At 46.9% G+C, this 18,039-nt stretch overlaps 1 protein-coding gene across 1 annotated transcript in view; it reads right to left on the bottom strand.

Annotated features, from left to right (window-relative positions):
- The window catches only part of LOC146869377 (E3 ubiquitin-protein ligase TRIM39-like), a 97,816-nt gene that overhangs the window by 69,452 nt on the left and 10,325 nt on the right, over nucleotides 1-18,039 (bottom strand). Inside the window, exon 2 of the mRNA XM_085599669.1 lies at nucleotides 1,301-1,396. Coding sequence (XP_085455795.1) covers nucleotides 1,301-1,396 — 96 coding nt within the window. The remainder of the gene's footprint in view (nucleotides 1-1,300; nucleotides 1,397-18,039) is intronic.

Raw genomic sequence — 18,039 nt, 5'->3', positions numbered from 1 at the left:
GCTGTGGCCTATCCCTGTAAGAGAGGTCTAATGAAGGCATAAAAACTGACGCGTCAAACTAAGGCCGATTAATGAGGCTGTTGAAGGAAAACCTTGCATTGAGGATTGAGCAGAACAGAGAATGTCCAAGGTCAGAGGCTGAAGCTGAGCTGTGCCCATTTCATTCCTAGAATTAGAAATGAAAATGTCCTGAAGAATGGAATGTAAATGTCACGAAACGTGCTAAGATTAGAAGGCATTTGGGTAGATGAACTATTCGTGGGTTAAAACTCATGTACACAATGTTGGAGCTTCCATTACTTCGGTGAACTGTGTGGGATGTTCTCTGATTTGATGTTGTATATACAATACCATAGCATGATTACATTGCTAAAACCTTTGTTTAGGAAGGGGCTTACTCCAGGCTTGATTTGTCTGTAGGATGTATAGATCACTACAGATACACGCATACACAACCCACAGAGGTACACACTCATATAGATGCACACATTAATGTGCACACTCACACACAAACCTTGTACAAACTCACAGGTGGATATCTTCAGTCCATGCATACACAGACTCACACATCCATGCATATATATACTCACACACAGATGCATATACAATCTCACGGTTGTGTAACTCACCACTCATGCATATATCAGACCTTGCGATACGCAAACCCATAGAGAGGCATCCACATACGCAAGTACAAACCCACAGCCAATAAATACAGACTAAAGCATACACATCCCTCAACCACGCCTGCACATAGACACACACAAGTATTTGCATACTCTGTGTCTCAAAACCTATATATGCATATGCAGACACACACAAGCACTAATCCAAGCCCAAACAACAGGCAGATATAGAGATGCTCAGACATGCATGCACTCCCACAGATAACTCCAGGACCATCCATAGTTGAACAAAAACTTAGACATGTACACCTAAGTGTGAACATGCACATAACACACACACACACAGACACACACACACACTGGTATGTACTCACAGCCAGATAATGCCACAACTGTGCACACATACTCTAACACACACCGTGTGAGTATGTAAGTACTACTTTAGGATCAGAAGAGTAATTCTTGATTTTATGTTTTTTTTAGGATGAGCCCTTGGCCGATTTCAGCCCCAATATCCAAGTGCAGTGACTCCCATCAGTATATTTATTTGGTGGGGTTCATGACCCAGTTTGTAGGGTGACTCATCAGCCTCTGTGTTCTTGAACTCTAAGAGGTCACAAAAAGACATGGGCATGGACATATACAGAGACACAGCACTCACTGCAGCCTCTCACCCTCATGGTTTTATAGTGTTCCTCTTCCTTGACTTTAGACTCCTGAAAATATTTTTCCTCTTTCTTCAGAAGACGCCGCCACTCTTGAAGTTTTACCTGCAAAGATGAGAGTGCAAGAAATAAGTGTAGATATATGGAGTGCAGTCTTTTTTTATTATTAACACATTTTATTGATTTAACGGTACATAGCGGGCGGTGCTCGAAGCATATATTATGGATACAGTTTAGATGAGATGCTACCAATTATATTCAAACAACAATACTGCGCCGAAGCCAATGTGAGCCCATGTGCACTTCTGCTATGTACCATGACCATGAGACCGTGTGTGCCACACCCAGCATTACTGCACCTCTTCTGCTGTGTACCATGACCATGTGACAGCGTGTGCCACCCCCTGCATTACTGCACCTCTTCTGCTGTGTACCATGACCATGAGACAGTGTGTGCTGCACCCTGCATCTCTTCTGCTGTGTACCAAGACCATGTGACAGCGTGTGCCACACCCTGCATTACTGCACCTCTTCTGCTGTGTACCATGACCATGTGACAGCGTGTGCCACACTCTGTAATACTACACATCTTCTGCTGTGTACCATGACCATGTGACAGCGTGTGCCACACCCTGCATTACTGCACCTGGTCTGCTGTGTACGATGACCATGCATGCCTGTGTGCTACACCCTGTATTACTGCATCTCCGGGTCTGCACCTCTTCTGCTGTGTACCATGACCATGAGACAGTGTGTGCTGCACCCTGCATTACTGCACCTCTTCTGCTGTGTCTCTTGACCATGTGAGCCACTGTGTTATGCCCAGCATTACTGCATTTCTTCTGCTGTGTACCATGAGAATGTTTGTGCCACATCTGCGTTACTGCACCTCTTCTGCCATTTTCCATAACCATGTGCGACACCCTGCATTACTGCACCACTTCTGCTGTGCACCATAACCACAGAAGCTCCTAAGATAACCCTGCATTACTGCACCACTTCTGCTATGCACCATAACCATAGGAGCTCCTAAGACAACCCTGCATTACTGCACCACTTCTGCTGTGCACCATAACCACAGAAGCTCCTAAGATAACCCTGCATTACTGCACCGCTTCTGCTATGCACCATAACCACATGAGCTCCTAAGATAACCCTGCGTTACTGCACCGCTTCTGCTCTGTACCATAACCATAGGATCTCCTAAGATAACCCTGCGTTACTGCACCGCTTCTGCTGTGTACCATAACCATAGGAGCTCCTAAGATAACCCTGCATTACTGCACCGCTTCTGAGGTGCACCATGACCACAGGAGCTCCTTATATAACCCTGCGTTACTGCACCGCTTCTGCTGTGCACCATAACCACAGGAGCTCCTAAGATTAACCCTGCATTACTGCACCGCTTCTGCAGTGCACCATAACCATAGGAGCTTCTAAGACAACCCTGCATTACTGCACCGCTTCTGCTGTGCACCATAACCACATGAGCTCCTAAGATAACCCTGCATTGCCACATCATGTGAACATATTTACAAGAAACGTTCGGAGCGCAGTGTTAAGCCAAAATTGCTAATAAAACGCATCAACAGTTTCAGAACGCAGAGATGCGCCGTATTTGCAAGATAGACTCCAGCATGTTCCCTAGTGATGCCACTAAATTTAGCTGCCTAGCGCCGCAAGGGTGCCTGTGTTGCAGGCAATGATTAGGTCTCGCCTGAGACAGCGCATGCCGTCTCTTTGAGACATTTAGTAAGTGGCTTTTTAAAGTGCCACCAGAGGCTTTTGGTGGCCTAAAGCTTGAGTGCACGTGAGCGTGCACACCTGCAGCCGCAATCTGCCTTTCTGTCATGTCTCATTAGCCTCCTCCACCCCCTTGCTGTCTGCTCTCACTACCCCCCTCCCTTCTCCCCCCACCATAGTCTAGGCTGGGCCAGCACGGACCATATAGCAAAGGCTTTGAGAGATTTTCTAAAAATTTTAAAAATGCAAACCTACACGTGTATACATAAATACATTCCACAGATATATATATTTATTTTTTTTAAATCTTGGCGAACCACTTTGATAAAGCATGGTAAAACATGAAAATGGTAGAGAACAGCAAGCGAGGCTTCAATTTCAATTTTAATATGTGAACCACAGATATACATTTAAGGCTTCTCTTGCATTATAAACCTGACTGATTGGAAGGTGCATTCGACCATCCGAACACATTGCAGAACCCTTCTGCACAGAAAACTATCCAAAGACAATTTTACTTCCCACTTTGCGAATCAGGCCTCACAATAAGCGTCCGTTATTGATAAAATGGCTGGCCCGCCCTCCTCCCATATTGTGTGCACATTATATTTGACTAAATTCACTCATTAGCTGAAATAAGAGCCGAGAAGGAAGTTCGGAATCAGACGAACAGTAGCAAAGCACCTGAATGAAGTAACACATTTCTTCATCAGCAAATCTAGTTTAACGCGGGTGTCGCCAAATATGTACCCAACGTTTCCATAAATCGCTTGTAGCGACCGAATTAGTTGTTTTGTTGCACAGTGATCAGCTATCAAGCTGGCTCCACGGCACAGGCCTCCACATGCCGCCAATGGCCACCAGGTTATGTTTACACTCACTGCCCCTAGACACTGCCCTTCCAGCGCTCAGGGCACCGCATACCAACTATGCACGCGAACAGACAGAGTACACGACGTTTCATTACTTAACCTGTTAGCTAATAGCACGCATTTTCACACAGCTTGAAATTTAAGAAAGTTTATAAAGCGTACCATGCATTAGGAGGGCCTCACACCATTTAGAAGACAAAATCACACAACCTACCACTAAGCTACAATTCTCATTAATGTACACTGACCAGTCACTTTTTCTTGGGAAACCTTTTGCCTTCGTAGACAGCTTCAGTACGGTTTACTTTAGGTTTCATTGCCCATTAAGTCTTTATGTGAGATGCTGCAGCGCCCAACCGTGCAGAGGCACAGTCCGTCTCAGTCAGTGCTTCCTGATAAAGTCACGGCAGCTCCTGTGAGCTTTACATGTACAGGGGACCTCGGCGGGGCACCTGGCACACAGACACAGGACCTGCAGAGTATTAACTGACATCCCAACAAAAATACTCATAAGGCATGCAAACTCAGATTCAAACACCACCAGGTTTGCGACCACTAAAGAGATTTTACGGTGTAAAGCAGCCTTTTATAGGTCAGAAATTGGCTTTTGAGCATTGCAATATGAGAGGGCATAAAGAGACTTTCACATCACATTTACAAGTTGCAAATGTGTGTCTCAACAGCTTGTGAACTTCATCTGTGGCTTCAAAACAAATGATCAGTTAGCAAAACCCTCTGAGCTGGGGTAGCACCTGATCTGCAAAGGAGAACTGTCGGCAGCCCTGGGGGCGAGCAGGCAGAAGTCGATACTCCACAATACCCCATATCTTCCCCCAACAAGAAACACTTGTGTTAAAGAACAGAAAGAAAGAAATAAAAAGAAAAAAGTGGTGCAAGGCAGCTTTTTTTTTTCCTCTGGAAACAATTTCAGGGATGTAGGCCATGTCACGCCTATATCCATGCCGGCCGTGTAGGGCCCCTAGAGTGGGAAATTTGTAATGTGACCCATTAGCATATAGGTCGCGCTGCAAAGTGCACAACCATTTGGAAAACAGAGTATACAAGATTGGGGAGAGGAGTTGGCCTAATGGCTAGGGCGCTGGACCTCGGACCTGGAAAACTGGGTTCGAGTCTCGGTAATGACGCTGAACATCCTGTGATTCTGGGCAAATCACTTAATCTACCCGTGCCTAACAAAAAAATTAATGTCTGTCCTCATGTAATGTAACTGGTGCTATGTAAAGCGCTCTGATACCCGATTGGATTCGGGTCAAGTTTGCGCTGTATAAAACTCTGCAAAAAAAAGATCTACCACAACACACAATTGTCAAACACTACATCAGATAATTATTCGTCAGGAACAACTTTCAGAATTCTGGATAAAGCACTGGACACCATTACAAATTACTCGTTTGCCTACTACCCACCTCCCCCACCCCCAAGAGTTCTTGACACACGTGACTCATGCCAGCCAACTAAATTATGGGCACCATTGGGACCAAGATACCTTGAGAGTTTGCAGAGGAAAGTGCAGAACACACTGAGGAAATATGAATTTTGTGATCAGTTATGTCCCCTATCGTAGACCCCAACGGCTCCATGTACATGCTATAAGTACATGTATGTTCCCTCCTGCTCCAGTTTTGAAGACGCAAATATATGTGCGTCCACCGTCAACATGTCCTCTTTCAGATCCACCATGAATGGGTCAGATATTCCTTTCCTAAGTATGAAAGGCCACCGACTTTATGTGGTTCACTTTCCACATTTTACAGATTCAGGCGAGTAGGCCCGAATTCTGTCATCAAGCTTTTTCCTGCCTTCTGCCTCTGAAAGCTCCAGTCTGAGCCTGCATCTGTGACCATGAACTTTGTCTTACTCCCTGCGCGGCTAACGGTGCCTGATCCAGCCCGTCGCCTGCCAAAAACTGTATTTCACCTTCAAGATTATCTCCTTCGCCCCTCATCCGATGCATTCCTGTCTAGCAGTTTAGGTAAACATTCCTCCAGCTGCCGTGCAAAGGGCCAGGCCTCGCTGTCCTCATGCAAGTAATTCATAGCCCTGTTACCATGGAATATTCCTACCCCCTCGCATCTAGTGTAGACACTTAGACGCTTGTACACGCACTAACAGTCAGTATAGTCAGTATATAATAAGATCCTATCCTAAAGAGACCTCTCTTTTTGGATAACACAGTTCTTTAAACATAGGATATTAGATATGATTTGGGATTAGGTTGACATAACCTCAGACTTCTGTCTCCACATGTAGAGCTAAATGTCAAGTCCCCTTCTCCCTCTAGTTGCACGTCAATCACACGTCATGCGGCTGCGCACGCATCTCTGCCAAATATTTCTGCTGACATTGCAGGATTCTCTTATGGATCCACCCCCTTGTGACATCATGTATAATGACGTTTTCTAGTTACGCCTATTCTAGTTACGCATGCATATTTTATTTTGTCTTATCAGTTGATACGCCTACTGCATCTGTTTCACTGTAATGCCTTTTCTATAAAAATGATTACCTGTCAATAATATATGCCCTTCCTTCCTGAACTTTCGTGGTGATGGAATAGAATGCCTACAATTCGAATTGTATTCCTTTATATAGGAATAAAGCCTTTTTAAAAACTCTAATACCACGGATTCTGCCTCTCATTTTACTGAGTTGTTCTTAATAGACTTTACCGCATAAAAAATAGTACCGGTAACGAAATATTTACCACAACACAGTTACTGCTTTGCCTTAGACTGGCTGATGGTTACCACATGAAAAGTCATGTCTAAATATACGACATAGCGCCAAATGCATTTTTCACCCATTTTTAGGTCTCGGCTCGAAGGCTGCGCTTGCGCAGTCTCGCTCCGAGATTTAATGTTAGGAGTGGTGCTTTAACCCGCCCCTTTTTTTTTACCTCTTCTCCATTGGCTGGCCTCTGAAATACTGGTCAGCCATTGGAGAAGAGCATTGTCTCTCCAAACAATCCCCGTCTTTTTCGGATTCGGGGCGTGTTTTTTACTTTCTTTCTCTCCTCTGGAATGTAAACATTCCAGCCAATAGCAAGAGGTGAGAAAGAAAAAGACGCCCCCGAATCCGAAAACGCCGCTGCGTTTCTCCGAGGCATTTCTGCTTGACCTCGGAGAAAGGCGGTGGCGTTTATGGCGTTAAGAGGTTGAATGATGTACAAAGCTACACATTTCCTCTCAGTACTACACTCACACTCCGCCCTGCTTGCTCTCTGCCCCTACCAAACCCCTTGTGCGCATCCTGCATGCCACCGGGGGTCAGGTCTGCAAGCCCTTTGTGAACCCGTCCTGCATGAGCTAGTCTCCCTCCCCCACCCCAACCAAAGGCCAACTCAATGGCGACAAGGCACGCCTGCCCTTCTCCTGCACTCCACCCTACCAAAACCCTCATCTCTCAGATGCCTGCACAATCCAACGACTGCCTAGGACCCACGCGCCACCAACTCACACAATCACTGTGGGACTCAAAACAACACCGGAGGGGCACATACCGCAAGGATGCTCTTCCGACAGGCGAGCATGAATCCAGCACCAGGCATAGGGCTGTCAGCTGGGCCCAAGATCTACATCTCCAAACAGGTGTGTGCATAAAACAACACACTACACACCTAAATGAAGACACGTGTGATACAACGCCATCTAACGCCAGGCGCAACCTCAGCCTCCTATCCGAGACTCCTAGAAGCATGTATCAATGTTCAATTAGAAAGCGACTGCTGCGCGGCGCAGCACATTACAGACAGCCAACAGTAGCAAACCACCATACTAGCAGCTGGCGAGCACTATACAACTACCAAATATCTCTGCTCATCATCACGCACGACACAAAACCACACCCTACATAGCCAACCATAACCTCACACTCTTCCTACATAGTATAGCGCTATCTGTCCTCCAAAGGAGCGTCAGCGCCTTCTGAGGCCATGAAGCGCTACAATGGACGAATACAACTTCGATTCAAGCAGGGACGCAATATAACTTAACAAGACGGTGGAGCTGACATTGCACTAGCCCTTGAGCAAACACATCCTCTGTAGTCAAGGCACTCCTTTCCTGCAACGTGATTTTTCGCTCTGGGGGATCACTTTCAGGTGTTGGCATAAGGAGGTATTTTTACGGAACATGTGACATTTATTGCTAGACAAACATTAGCAAAAGCAGGTTCTAAGGTTATGAAAACATTCCTCTTGCCTAATCTCAAAGTGAGAAATATTTTGGAAGACAAGTCACTCAAAAAGCTCTGCTGTCACCTTGTATCGTGTTCTTGAAAAATTACCGCTTAACATCTCACAGCACAATTTATCCCCTCTTCACCTGACTTAAGTGGGTGGTATTAACCGGTTACCTTCCCAAAGGAATTTTTACACCATGTATCTGCATTTTAGCAACCTGCCTTCTCGGAAGATGAGGAGCCGCTGAAAACTACATTTCGCTGACATTCTGTGTACACCACTGGGTGTGATCTTGTGCAAACCGCGGTGAAACATCCGGCTACGTTTAAATGAGTGACACTACTTAAAGTTTGGTAACTTGACTGATGGGAGGCCTGACTCAAACGTACCGCTGTACGCACGCTGTTCGGGAGGTCCTGTTTGTCTGTTTGCTGAAATCTGTCTTGAGTTACATGCATCTTTACATAGAATAAGATGCATTGCTCACAGCGCCTACTAGATAAAACTGGCTCCTGCGGCACTGCACGTACTCTCTGCCTCACCTGCCCTGCGAGAATTAACCTGGAACCACAGAACTGAGCACCGATCGCGACATTTATTATCTTCTGTTCACAGACTCCACATGCTTGCCAATTGGCTTCTTGGTACTAATGCGCCTGAACGTCTACCCTGCTTTGTCTCTATGACGTCTGCTTCCGCTCCAGGCGTCACCGGTCTTTCCATGTACAGATGACCTCACTCCATTGGTGTCCAGTGTTTATCGAGACACTGCCCCCTGCGAGAGGCCGGGCACGGGTGACCACTCGGAGTGTTTCTATCGCTCCTTCCTTCCTCGCCTGCAAATGTAAATAGAGAAGTGCAGGTACTGACTAGCACCTGTTTGCCCCTGAGATCGGACTGGGCTATCGGGCAGGGCCTGAAGGGCTGGTCTGGAGAATCAGTGTGTGGGCCAGTTTTTAGGTCTTGGCTCAAAGGCTGCGCTTGCGCAGTCTCGCTCCGAGATTTAATGTTAGGAGTGGGGCTTTAACCCGCCCCTTTTTTTACCTCTTCTCCATTGGCTGGCCTCTGAAATACTGGTCAGCCATTGGAGAAGAGCATTGTCTCTCCAAACAAGCCCCGTCTTTTTCGGATTCGGGGGCGTGTTTTTTACTTTCTTTCTCTCCTCTGGAATGTAAACATTCCAGCCAATGGCAAGAGGAGAGAAAGAAAACACCGCTGCGTTTCTCCGAGGCATTTCTGCTTGACCTCGGAGAAAGGCGGTGGTGTTTATGGCATTAAGAGGTTGAATGATGTACAAAGCTACACATTTCCTTAAGGTGAAACTCAAGAGATCAGAAAAAGCTGCTTTACATCTAGCCTTACCTCTTAAAATGGATAGTGTAGAAAATGGAAATGCATCTCAGATATGAAAATTTTTGGGAAGGCATACTATACTGGCTTTAGAATACTGCTACATTCGTCACGGTAATGAAGCATTGTTGTAACGTACTGTGTGTAGCGCGAGCCCCGCTCCTGCCCAGGCATTTGAGTTCAGTGTGACCAGTGTCCACCAAGCGGCGCCCGACCAGCCTCGGCTTCTGTCCGCGCATGCGCTCTGGCTGGTTCCAGTCGGCTCCGTTTCTGTTCCCAGGATTGTAAACCGAGGCCGCCGTGGGTCTGTTTCCGCCGGAGGCATGGCAGACTGAAGCAAGGATCCCAGGCATGGCCGTCCCTACGACGTTCCTACCGATGCTGCTGCTGCTGAGTGAGGTGACTGCCGGTAGGTTAAACCATACAGTGCACCCTACCCGCCTGCTCTGTGTTCATATGTCACCATCCCTGCTCTGTATGCCGTTCATGTATCGATGTGCCTGTTCCTCACTTGTCTTCTGTGTGATCTACGTTGAATCCTGCCGGCCCTCCTTGTCTCCTTTATTTTCCCGTATCTTACTTGCTAGAAGCCCTCCCTGCCTGTTCTGTGTCTGCTCCGTCTTACTCTTTTAAGTGTGCTTCTGGCCATATCACTCGGTTTGCTTATATCTTGTTCATTTTATGTAATTATGCCCTTTCCTGCTTGCTCCTCGGTCTAAACACGGTCTCTCCAGGGGCCCTTCAGATGCCCTTGTTTTAACCAACTTCCAAGACGCGTGAAAGGTAAAACGTCAGACAAAAATCCTAATGCGATGTGTTCTGTTGGTAGGGATTCTGCCAGCTTTCATGAGAGTGCCTCGGCGATCAGTGTCTCTGCTCTGGCGCAAGGAGCGTTTCGTGGTTAGTTACCTCGTATACCGGGCATGTGCAGTTGAACCGTCTGCTGCCCCTTTTAGGTTGTCTATGTACCAGTTCTGTTTACTGCGGAGGCTGTGTGTTTGTTGTAGGATCTGATGAACAGCAGTCATCTATTATTTAGTAGTATTTGTTTGTTTGTAGTAAGCTTTATTGCGGTTAAATTTACCATAAAACCACATAAAAATACACAAAACAGCAAATCAAACAATCCATTTCATACACAGTCTCAGATTATTATTTGACATATAATCCTTTTAAAGCTTTTAAATATTTTCCAATATACTAAAATTAATAAAACAATGATCATTCTAAAAGGGATAAAATAGTTCCACTCTCTCAATATTCATTTAATTTAATCTTAGAGTAAAACAGCATTGTTAATCAAATTCCTTTGAATTATCCACATAGAATGAAGAAACTTGGCTATTGCAGAGACAATCACTGGCTCAGTGTCTGTTTTTAGTACCCTAAAATAAACCAGATATTGCTTTATGCCCAAATTTTTACACAACTGGATTATCCATTTCTTCCTGATGTGAGCATAAGCTGGACAGAAAAGGATAACATGAACAGGGGTTTCATCCTCCATACGGCAACCTGGGCAAGGGCGTACTAGTCCCCCTTTCCACCTATCAATATTATAAAAAAGAGGCAACGTGCCATATCTAAATTGTAGATAAAGCTTCTTTGCAAGGGTTGGTTGTATTAGATCAATCACAGGCTCAAAGCTATAGAAAGACTTGACATCCAAAAAGATATCAGTTAAGCTTGACGTTTTTACTGTGCGAAAGAGATTCCTTAGGTTGGTTTCTTTAACAGCACCTGTTATAGTTGTCTTAGAGGTACCTGGACAGGAAACTTCAGGATTTAACCAGAGTTCCTCAAATCCGGTCAGTACAAGTGACTGTTTAACAAATGCTAGCCAAGGAATCCTACTGATGCCATGACAACTTGGAGCTCCTCCTTGTAGTGCACCAGCTCAGGAATGCTCCATAGACGCTTCCAATAGAGTAAAGGCCGAACAGCGATAGCGTCTGCGATTGAGCAAATATTTAGATCAAATCTTAGCGGAACTAGAGGGGTGCTTTTTGGGAGATCCAATAGTTGTCTTATAAAATTATTTTCAGTTATTGATAGGTTACTTACTTGTGTATGTCCCCAGAGTTCTGCCCCATACAAGGATGATGCCCTAGCTTGGATCTTAAAAATTTCAAGGGGGGCACTAACTATTTTGTGGGTACAGCTCTTCTGTACTTTTAAGATTTCCCCTGCTGCTTGAGTGAGTCTTAAATTGGCCTTAGCCACTTGTGGACACCATCCCATCTTATCATTCAGAGTCAAGCCCAAATATTCAAAGGTTGGGACCCTTTCAAGGGGTCTGCCATCCATCATTGGGTGGGGGCAGTTAACAGTATTTGCATTAAAAACCATGTACTTAGTCTTATTTATGTTAACCACCAAGTTTCTTTTGGTACAAAATGTGGAGAACTGGTCCAACACGCGCTGCATCCCCATTGGGGATTTTGAGAGCAGAAGCGTGTCGTCCGCAAACATTAAGGCTGGAAATCTTCGGGCACCTAGTTTGGGGGAGTCAATATCATTTTTTGCTAGGAGATCTTCGATAAGCCCGTTGAGAAAAAGAGAAAATAAGGTCGGAGCAAGGACGCAGCCCTGCCTGACACCTTTCTCAATCGGGAAGGCTCCAGTTAACTGGCCTTGTTTACCAAAGCGTACTCTCGCAAAAGTACCTTCGTGTAAGATTTTAAGCTGGTAGCATAAGTATGGTGGGACCCCCATTGTTAGTAAAATGGTCCATAGTTGTTTGCGATCCACCATATCAAATGCAGATTTTAAATCGACGAATGTGAGATAGAGACTACCCCTTTCCAAGACCACATGCTTCTAGTGAAGCACTTGCAGCCGGAATAGTTGGTCAATTGTTGAAATTTTTGCCCTAAAACCCGCCTGGAGCGGCGTCAGAATATTGTTATCACTAGACCAGGTCTCCAAACGCTGCAACAATACCCTGGCGTAAATTTTTTGTGTAACATCATTAGTAGTATTTGTGTGTGTGGCTCTGTGTGTGGGTGCAAATGCAATAGGTCTAGCATTTGAGAGAGATTAAGCTTTTGACATTGTAAATAACAATGCTGTTTCTTTAAATGTTTTAAAAACATAAACAAAAATAATGTCATGAGCAATGCCAATAGCTCTAACTTTAACAATGCCGAGACCATTGCATTGTAAATGCTGGTTAGGTCTGCATTTGGCGGCAGCAATCTCAGTGACACATATCAAATCCCTGCACACCAACGTTCCCAAGAAGGTCAGAGAGCGATAGTGAAGTCAGGCAACAGAGGAGCGAGCAGACAGACCGCAGGGTCCTTCAGACAGGGGAGCAGTCTAACTACAAACTTACCTGCTGAGCCACGCCACGCTACGCCATTGCCGCCATTGCCGCCACCGCCAAGGGTCCAACGGTCACCAGCATCTTCCGCGTCGCCGCCCCGGGACTGCAACTCCCGGCAGCCTCAGCGGCGGCGCGACGAGGTGACGCGGAGCAAGCGCCAGGAGGCGCATAAAATCGCAGAGGGACCGGCGGAGCGGGGGGGAGCAGTCTAACTACAAACTTACCTGCTGAGCCACGCCACGCTACGCCATTGCCGCCATTGCCGCCACCGCCAAGGGTCCAAAGGTCACCAGCATCTTCCGCGTCGCCGCCCCGGGACTGCAACTCCCGGCAGCCTCAGCGGCGGCGCGACGAGGTGACGCGGAGCAAGCGCCAGGAGGCGCATAAAATCGCAGAGGGACCCGCTTCGCGGGACGCGTGCGGGACGCGCCGGGCTAAGCCCGGGCAAAGGGCGGGCCGTCTGTGGCCGTCAGGGGCCAAAGGAGGCCGGGCCGGGCCATACCCTTTTCTTCCTAAACACAACCAGTCCAGGAGGATGCCCTCTCCAGGACTTTGCAAATCTACTGCCAGGGAAGGGGGCTGCAACGCAGGGACTTTGGACAAGTACTTCAAACCTACCAAAGAAGATGTAGGTAAGGAAAACTCTTTGGAGAAACGTAGGGCCGAGCGGCGGCGCTCCATTGATTCCATGAAGAATACGCCCCTGCCAGAGATCATCCCGTATCCCATTACCCAAGAGGATGGCACGCCCCCACTCAGTCTAAAACCTCTGACCCCTGAGGATTTCCCTCTCTTATTGCGGGACATCCCCACTTCCCCTGAGTTGGCCCCTGGAAAACTTCTAGATATAACCCCTTCTGGGACAACTACTACCCCTGTTAATCTGGTTACTCAAACCCCACCTCCGCATGCAGCTAAGAAAAGCAAGCCTAAACAAAGAGTTGAGGTAGAGTTGCACAGGCCCCCACCGAGCAAACGTAGTAAAAAGTCAATGGGGGGCAGGGGGAAAGCCAAACCGTCCCATCTAAATTTTGGCAAAAAACACACACTTGTACCCCAACCTGGGAGGGATAATAAGATTGTCCCTACTGCTCTTCTCTCAAAGGCCCCTAGTCCCAATAGAGCTACTATCCCAAACGTCCCAGTGGCTGACATACTTAACCCTTTTACATCTATAGGGAGCCTAGAATCGCTACTGCGTTCTCTTCTGCAGCCCATTAGCGATAGTTTGATAAAAGTGGAGAGCAGGCTCACCTTATTGGAAACATCTCTTACTAATCTGAACACCTTAGTTAGTAAGCAATCCAATAACACGGGACCTCATCTCTCCGCAGGAAACCTTACTAAAAAAGGAATTACGAAGGGCAATAACAAAGTTTCCCCCCAGAGTGCGACTACTGCCCCTCCTTTGCAACCATTAATGGCTGTCTTAGACCAGGCACCGCGCTGCAATGCATCTAATAGGCCCATACAGACAATGCACTCTGCCCCTCAAAGTTCCCATTTGGGGACTATTGACGGCAATCTAGAAGTTGGTGGTATCCCTCTACCCTCCCCGGGTCGGCCGGCTCCAAGTCCACGGAGACCAGACTTGCCGCCAGAGGCTAATAGTCTAACGGTGGTCCTAGCAGGCGTCCCCCGCTTAAGACTAGGGGAGAACGAAGATTACCAATCACTAAAATACAAGGTCATTAAATGGCTAAATTGGAACCGACCCTTACCGTCTCATTTTAACAATGAGATTATTATGGTAAGAAGGGTCCCCTGGTTAGGTAAAACTAGGAAATCAATAATAGGGGACTGTATCCTGACAAGTTTTAAGGACCCGGGCACTGTGCGGCACATTTGCAAAGGAATAAATAGGTCACTGGATTCTACTATCCAGACCATGCCAGTATCCTTTTTTTTTTCCCCCTACCCATATGCATTACATTCCGACACAAGATGAGTGGGTGAGGGTGGAACAGAGACATAGACAAAAGGATCATGTACAACGTCCAAGTCTTCAAGTGCAGGACAGGCCCTATTTCCATTTTAATCGCTTTAATTGCCTGAATAGTTTGGATGGGGTTGATTGACTTTCTAGTCACATGCCAATGGCTTTGGATTGCGGTGTTTGTAGTTCTCCCAAGCTACCTACCTCGACTGATGTTAAATTGCATGGGCCACTGAACAATCTGGCGGTCTTGGACAATTTATTGGCCCATAATGTTCCCAATGCCTTTGGAACTCCGATCGACCCATCACTGGTGGAGAATGTCTACAGTAGTCCTTTTGATTTACCGGCCCCTACTGTTAGTAGTACGTTAGAATCCCCGATTTCAGTGGAGCCCGGAATTACACTTCTTAATTCTCCTGGTCCGGCACCTAACACCCTTGGATTCCTGAGGCTAATCTGTTGGAATATCGCTGCCCTCGCTAACAAACTGGAGGACCCGGACTGGGCAAATTACATCGAGTCGGGGGACATATGTATGTTCCAGGAGACCTGGGCCAGAGAGGAACATGGCCATCAAGGCTACATGTCATTCTCCATTCCAGCGAGATGGGAGGGCAAAGGCCGGCCGTCAGGAGGACTCACGACTTGGGTTGCATCCCATCTGGGTTGTGTGGCAACTCGGATGCCGACCAACTCTGAGGACATCCTTGCAATTTCTCTATTATGGCCTAACCAAGTTAAACTGGTGTTTATTAACATTTATTCCAGGCCAATGGGGAATGTAAAGGAATCGCCGACCATAGATGAACTCTCCAATTTTCTAACTGACCTATCGAGTGACTCATATTATGTTGTGGGAGGGGATTTTAATTCTCACTTTGAGCCACTCCCTGGTCTTTTGGATGGGTTATCATCTGATGAAGAAGTTAAATGGGCAGTCCCTATGGTGGAAGCCCCACCCCCAAAGGCGTGGACCCCTTTAGCGGTGCAAATCACAGCCCTCACCCTGAAGTTTGGACTCAGAGCTTGTAATGGGCGAATAAAATCTGACATACCCAGTAAAACCACCTACAACAGGCTGGGAAGAGAGTCCCGCCTGGATTATGTCTTGGCTCAAATAGTGAAGTGGCCGACAATCCAGGACTTCAGGGTGATGGAAAGGTCTGATAGTGACCATAATGCACTTGAGCTCGACCTTGTCCATCCCGGCCCCCAAGCTCCTCTGAATAATGTGGTAGAAAATACCCCTGTACTTCTCCTTGACAACAACCGCAGAAGGATCAGGTGGGAGCACTTGGCCACGAGCAAGAATAAACTCCCTAGGCTCTATGATGGGATAATTCCCATTTTGGAAACTGTGGGTTGCTTGGACGCCGAACCATACAACAAAGACTCCCAGGGTAAATTATTCAAAGCCCATGAGGAACTTATAAAAGCTGCGGCACCCCATCTCACTTGTAGCCCGCGAAAGGCAAAAGGGGGGCGTCCAGGAAAAACACTATGGTACAACCTTGCCTGCAGAAGGGCAAAAACAGAGCTCCTCAAACTAATCAGGCAGGGACTACGGCGCCAGGAGCGTCGTTGGCGGTCCAGTGGGTATGTGTGTGAAAGGGACAGACATAAAACTATGTTGAGGCTATATAAGAAGGAGGTAATAAAAACCAAACAAGAATATTTTACCTCTCTTACTGCCTCACTTTCCTCACCTAAAGATCTTTTTAAAATCGTGGACACGCTTACCTCACTTAAGATGCCAGACCCGGTGGTGAGCTCACAACAGCTGTGCAATGATATTGCACAATTTTTCAACACCAAGATTGTGGATATTTATTCAGCACTGGAGCTACAAAGGGTGACTCTATCTATCCCCTTAGACTGTGTTCCGCCATCTTTATCTGAGGAGGTGCCCTCTGGAAGTTTGTCTAGTTTTCCCTCTCTTTCCCTACTGGATCTTGAAGGTCTCCTGACCAAGGTTAGGTCGGGTTCCCCATTAGACCCCTGCCCCCTTAAACTCCTCAAACAGTGTAAAGACTATCTTCTTCCACCCTTATTGGGCGTGATGAATGGGGCAATTAAGGAAGGGACCTTCCCCCTTCAGTGGAAGAAAGCGGTAGTCAAACCTCTTTTAAAAAAACCCTCTCTTGACCCGGGTGTGCTTAAGAACTTCCGCCCTATCTCGTTGCTTCCAGCTCCTGCCAAGATGCTGGAAATCCATCTAAATAAGCATCTTGTTGATTTCCTGGAAACCCATGATAAGCTTGACCACTCGCAGCACGGCTTCAGGAGAGAACACAGTACCGAGTCTGCCCTTACTATCGTGCTCGACACCATTCGCACAAGGGTTGATAAGGGACTGACTACTCTCCTCATCCTCTTGGACCTCTCGGCTGCTTTTGATACCCTGTCTCCCTCAGTATTAACATCAAGGCTGAGGGAGATCGGGGTCAAGGGTACAGCACTTAGTCTGCTGACATCCTTTCTTAATCAGAGGGAACAGAGGGTAAAGCTGGGGGATTTTCTGTCTCCATCCCTTCCTGTGCTTTGTGGGGTCCCTCAGGGGTCGGCTCTAAGTCCGACCCTTTTTAACATCTATGTTACCCCACTGGCCAGGCTTATTAGATCTTTTGGGATGGAGGTTATCTCTTATGCTGACGACACACAGATTCTGCTGTCCTTTACCCAACCCACTATCCTGGCTGCCTCCAATTTTAAAAACTGTTTGACGGCAGTCGCTCAATGGATGGTGGGTAATTCATTGAAATTCAATGGGGATAAGACAGAGTTTCTGGTGTTCGGGGGAAAGGAGGATTTCTGGTCAGCTGATTGGTGGCCGCCCTCTATGGGGGTGTGCCCTACACCGTCGACCCTGGCCAAAAATCTGGGCGTTTTGATCGATCCCCTTTTGAGGATGGATCAACAGGTAAGCAGGACCATCTCCACCTGCTGGGGACTGATAAACATCTTACGGAGGATCAGGCACTATCTGTCTTTCCAGGCCAGGAAACAAACTGTCCTGGCATTGATTGGGTCCAGACTTGATTATTGCAATGCTCTCTATTTGGGCATCAATAAGGGACTGGTGACCCGTCTACAGATGGTGCAGAATGCTGCCGCTAGACTGGTCCTGGACCTGCCTAAACGGGCCAAGATTCATCAGGCAAGAAGGACCTTGCATTGGCTCCCTATTGAGTCCAGGATATCCTTTAAGTCCCTGACTTTGATTTATAGAGCCTTGGCAACAAATCGGTCTGGGGGTATGAAGGATTTGCTGGTCCCCTACATTCCCCCCAGAACTCTCCGGTCGTCAAATAAACT

Source organism: Triturus cristatus, chromosome 1_1, assembly GCF_964204655.1.
Source record: "Triturus cristatus chromosome 1_1, aTriCri1.1, whole genome shotgun sequence".
Taxonomy (NCBI): Eukaryota; Metazoa; Chordata; class Amphibia; order Caudata; family Salamandridae; genus Triturus; species Triturus cristatus.
The sequence above is the reverse complement of the archived record's forward strand: the minus strand, read 5'-3'. Positions and strand labels throughout refer to the sequence as shown.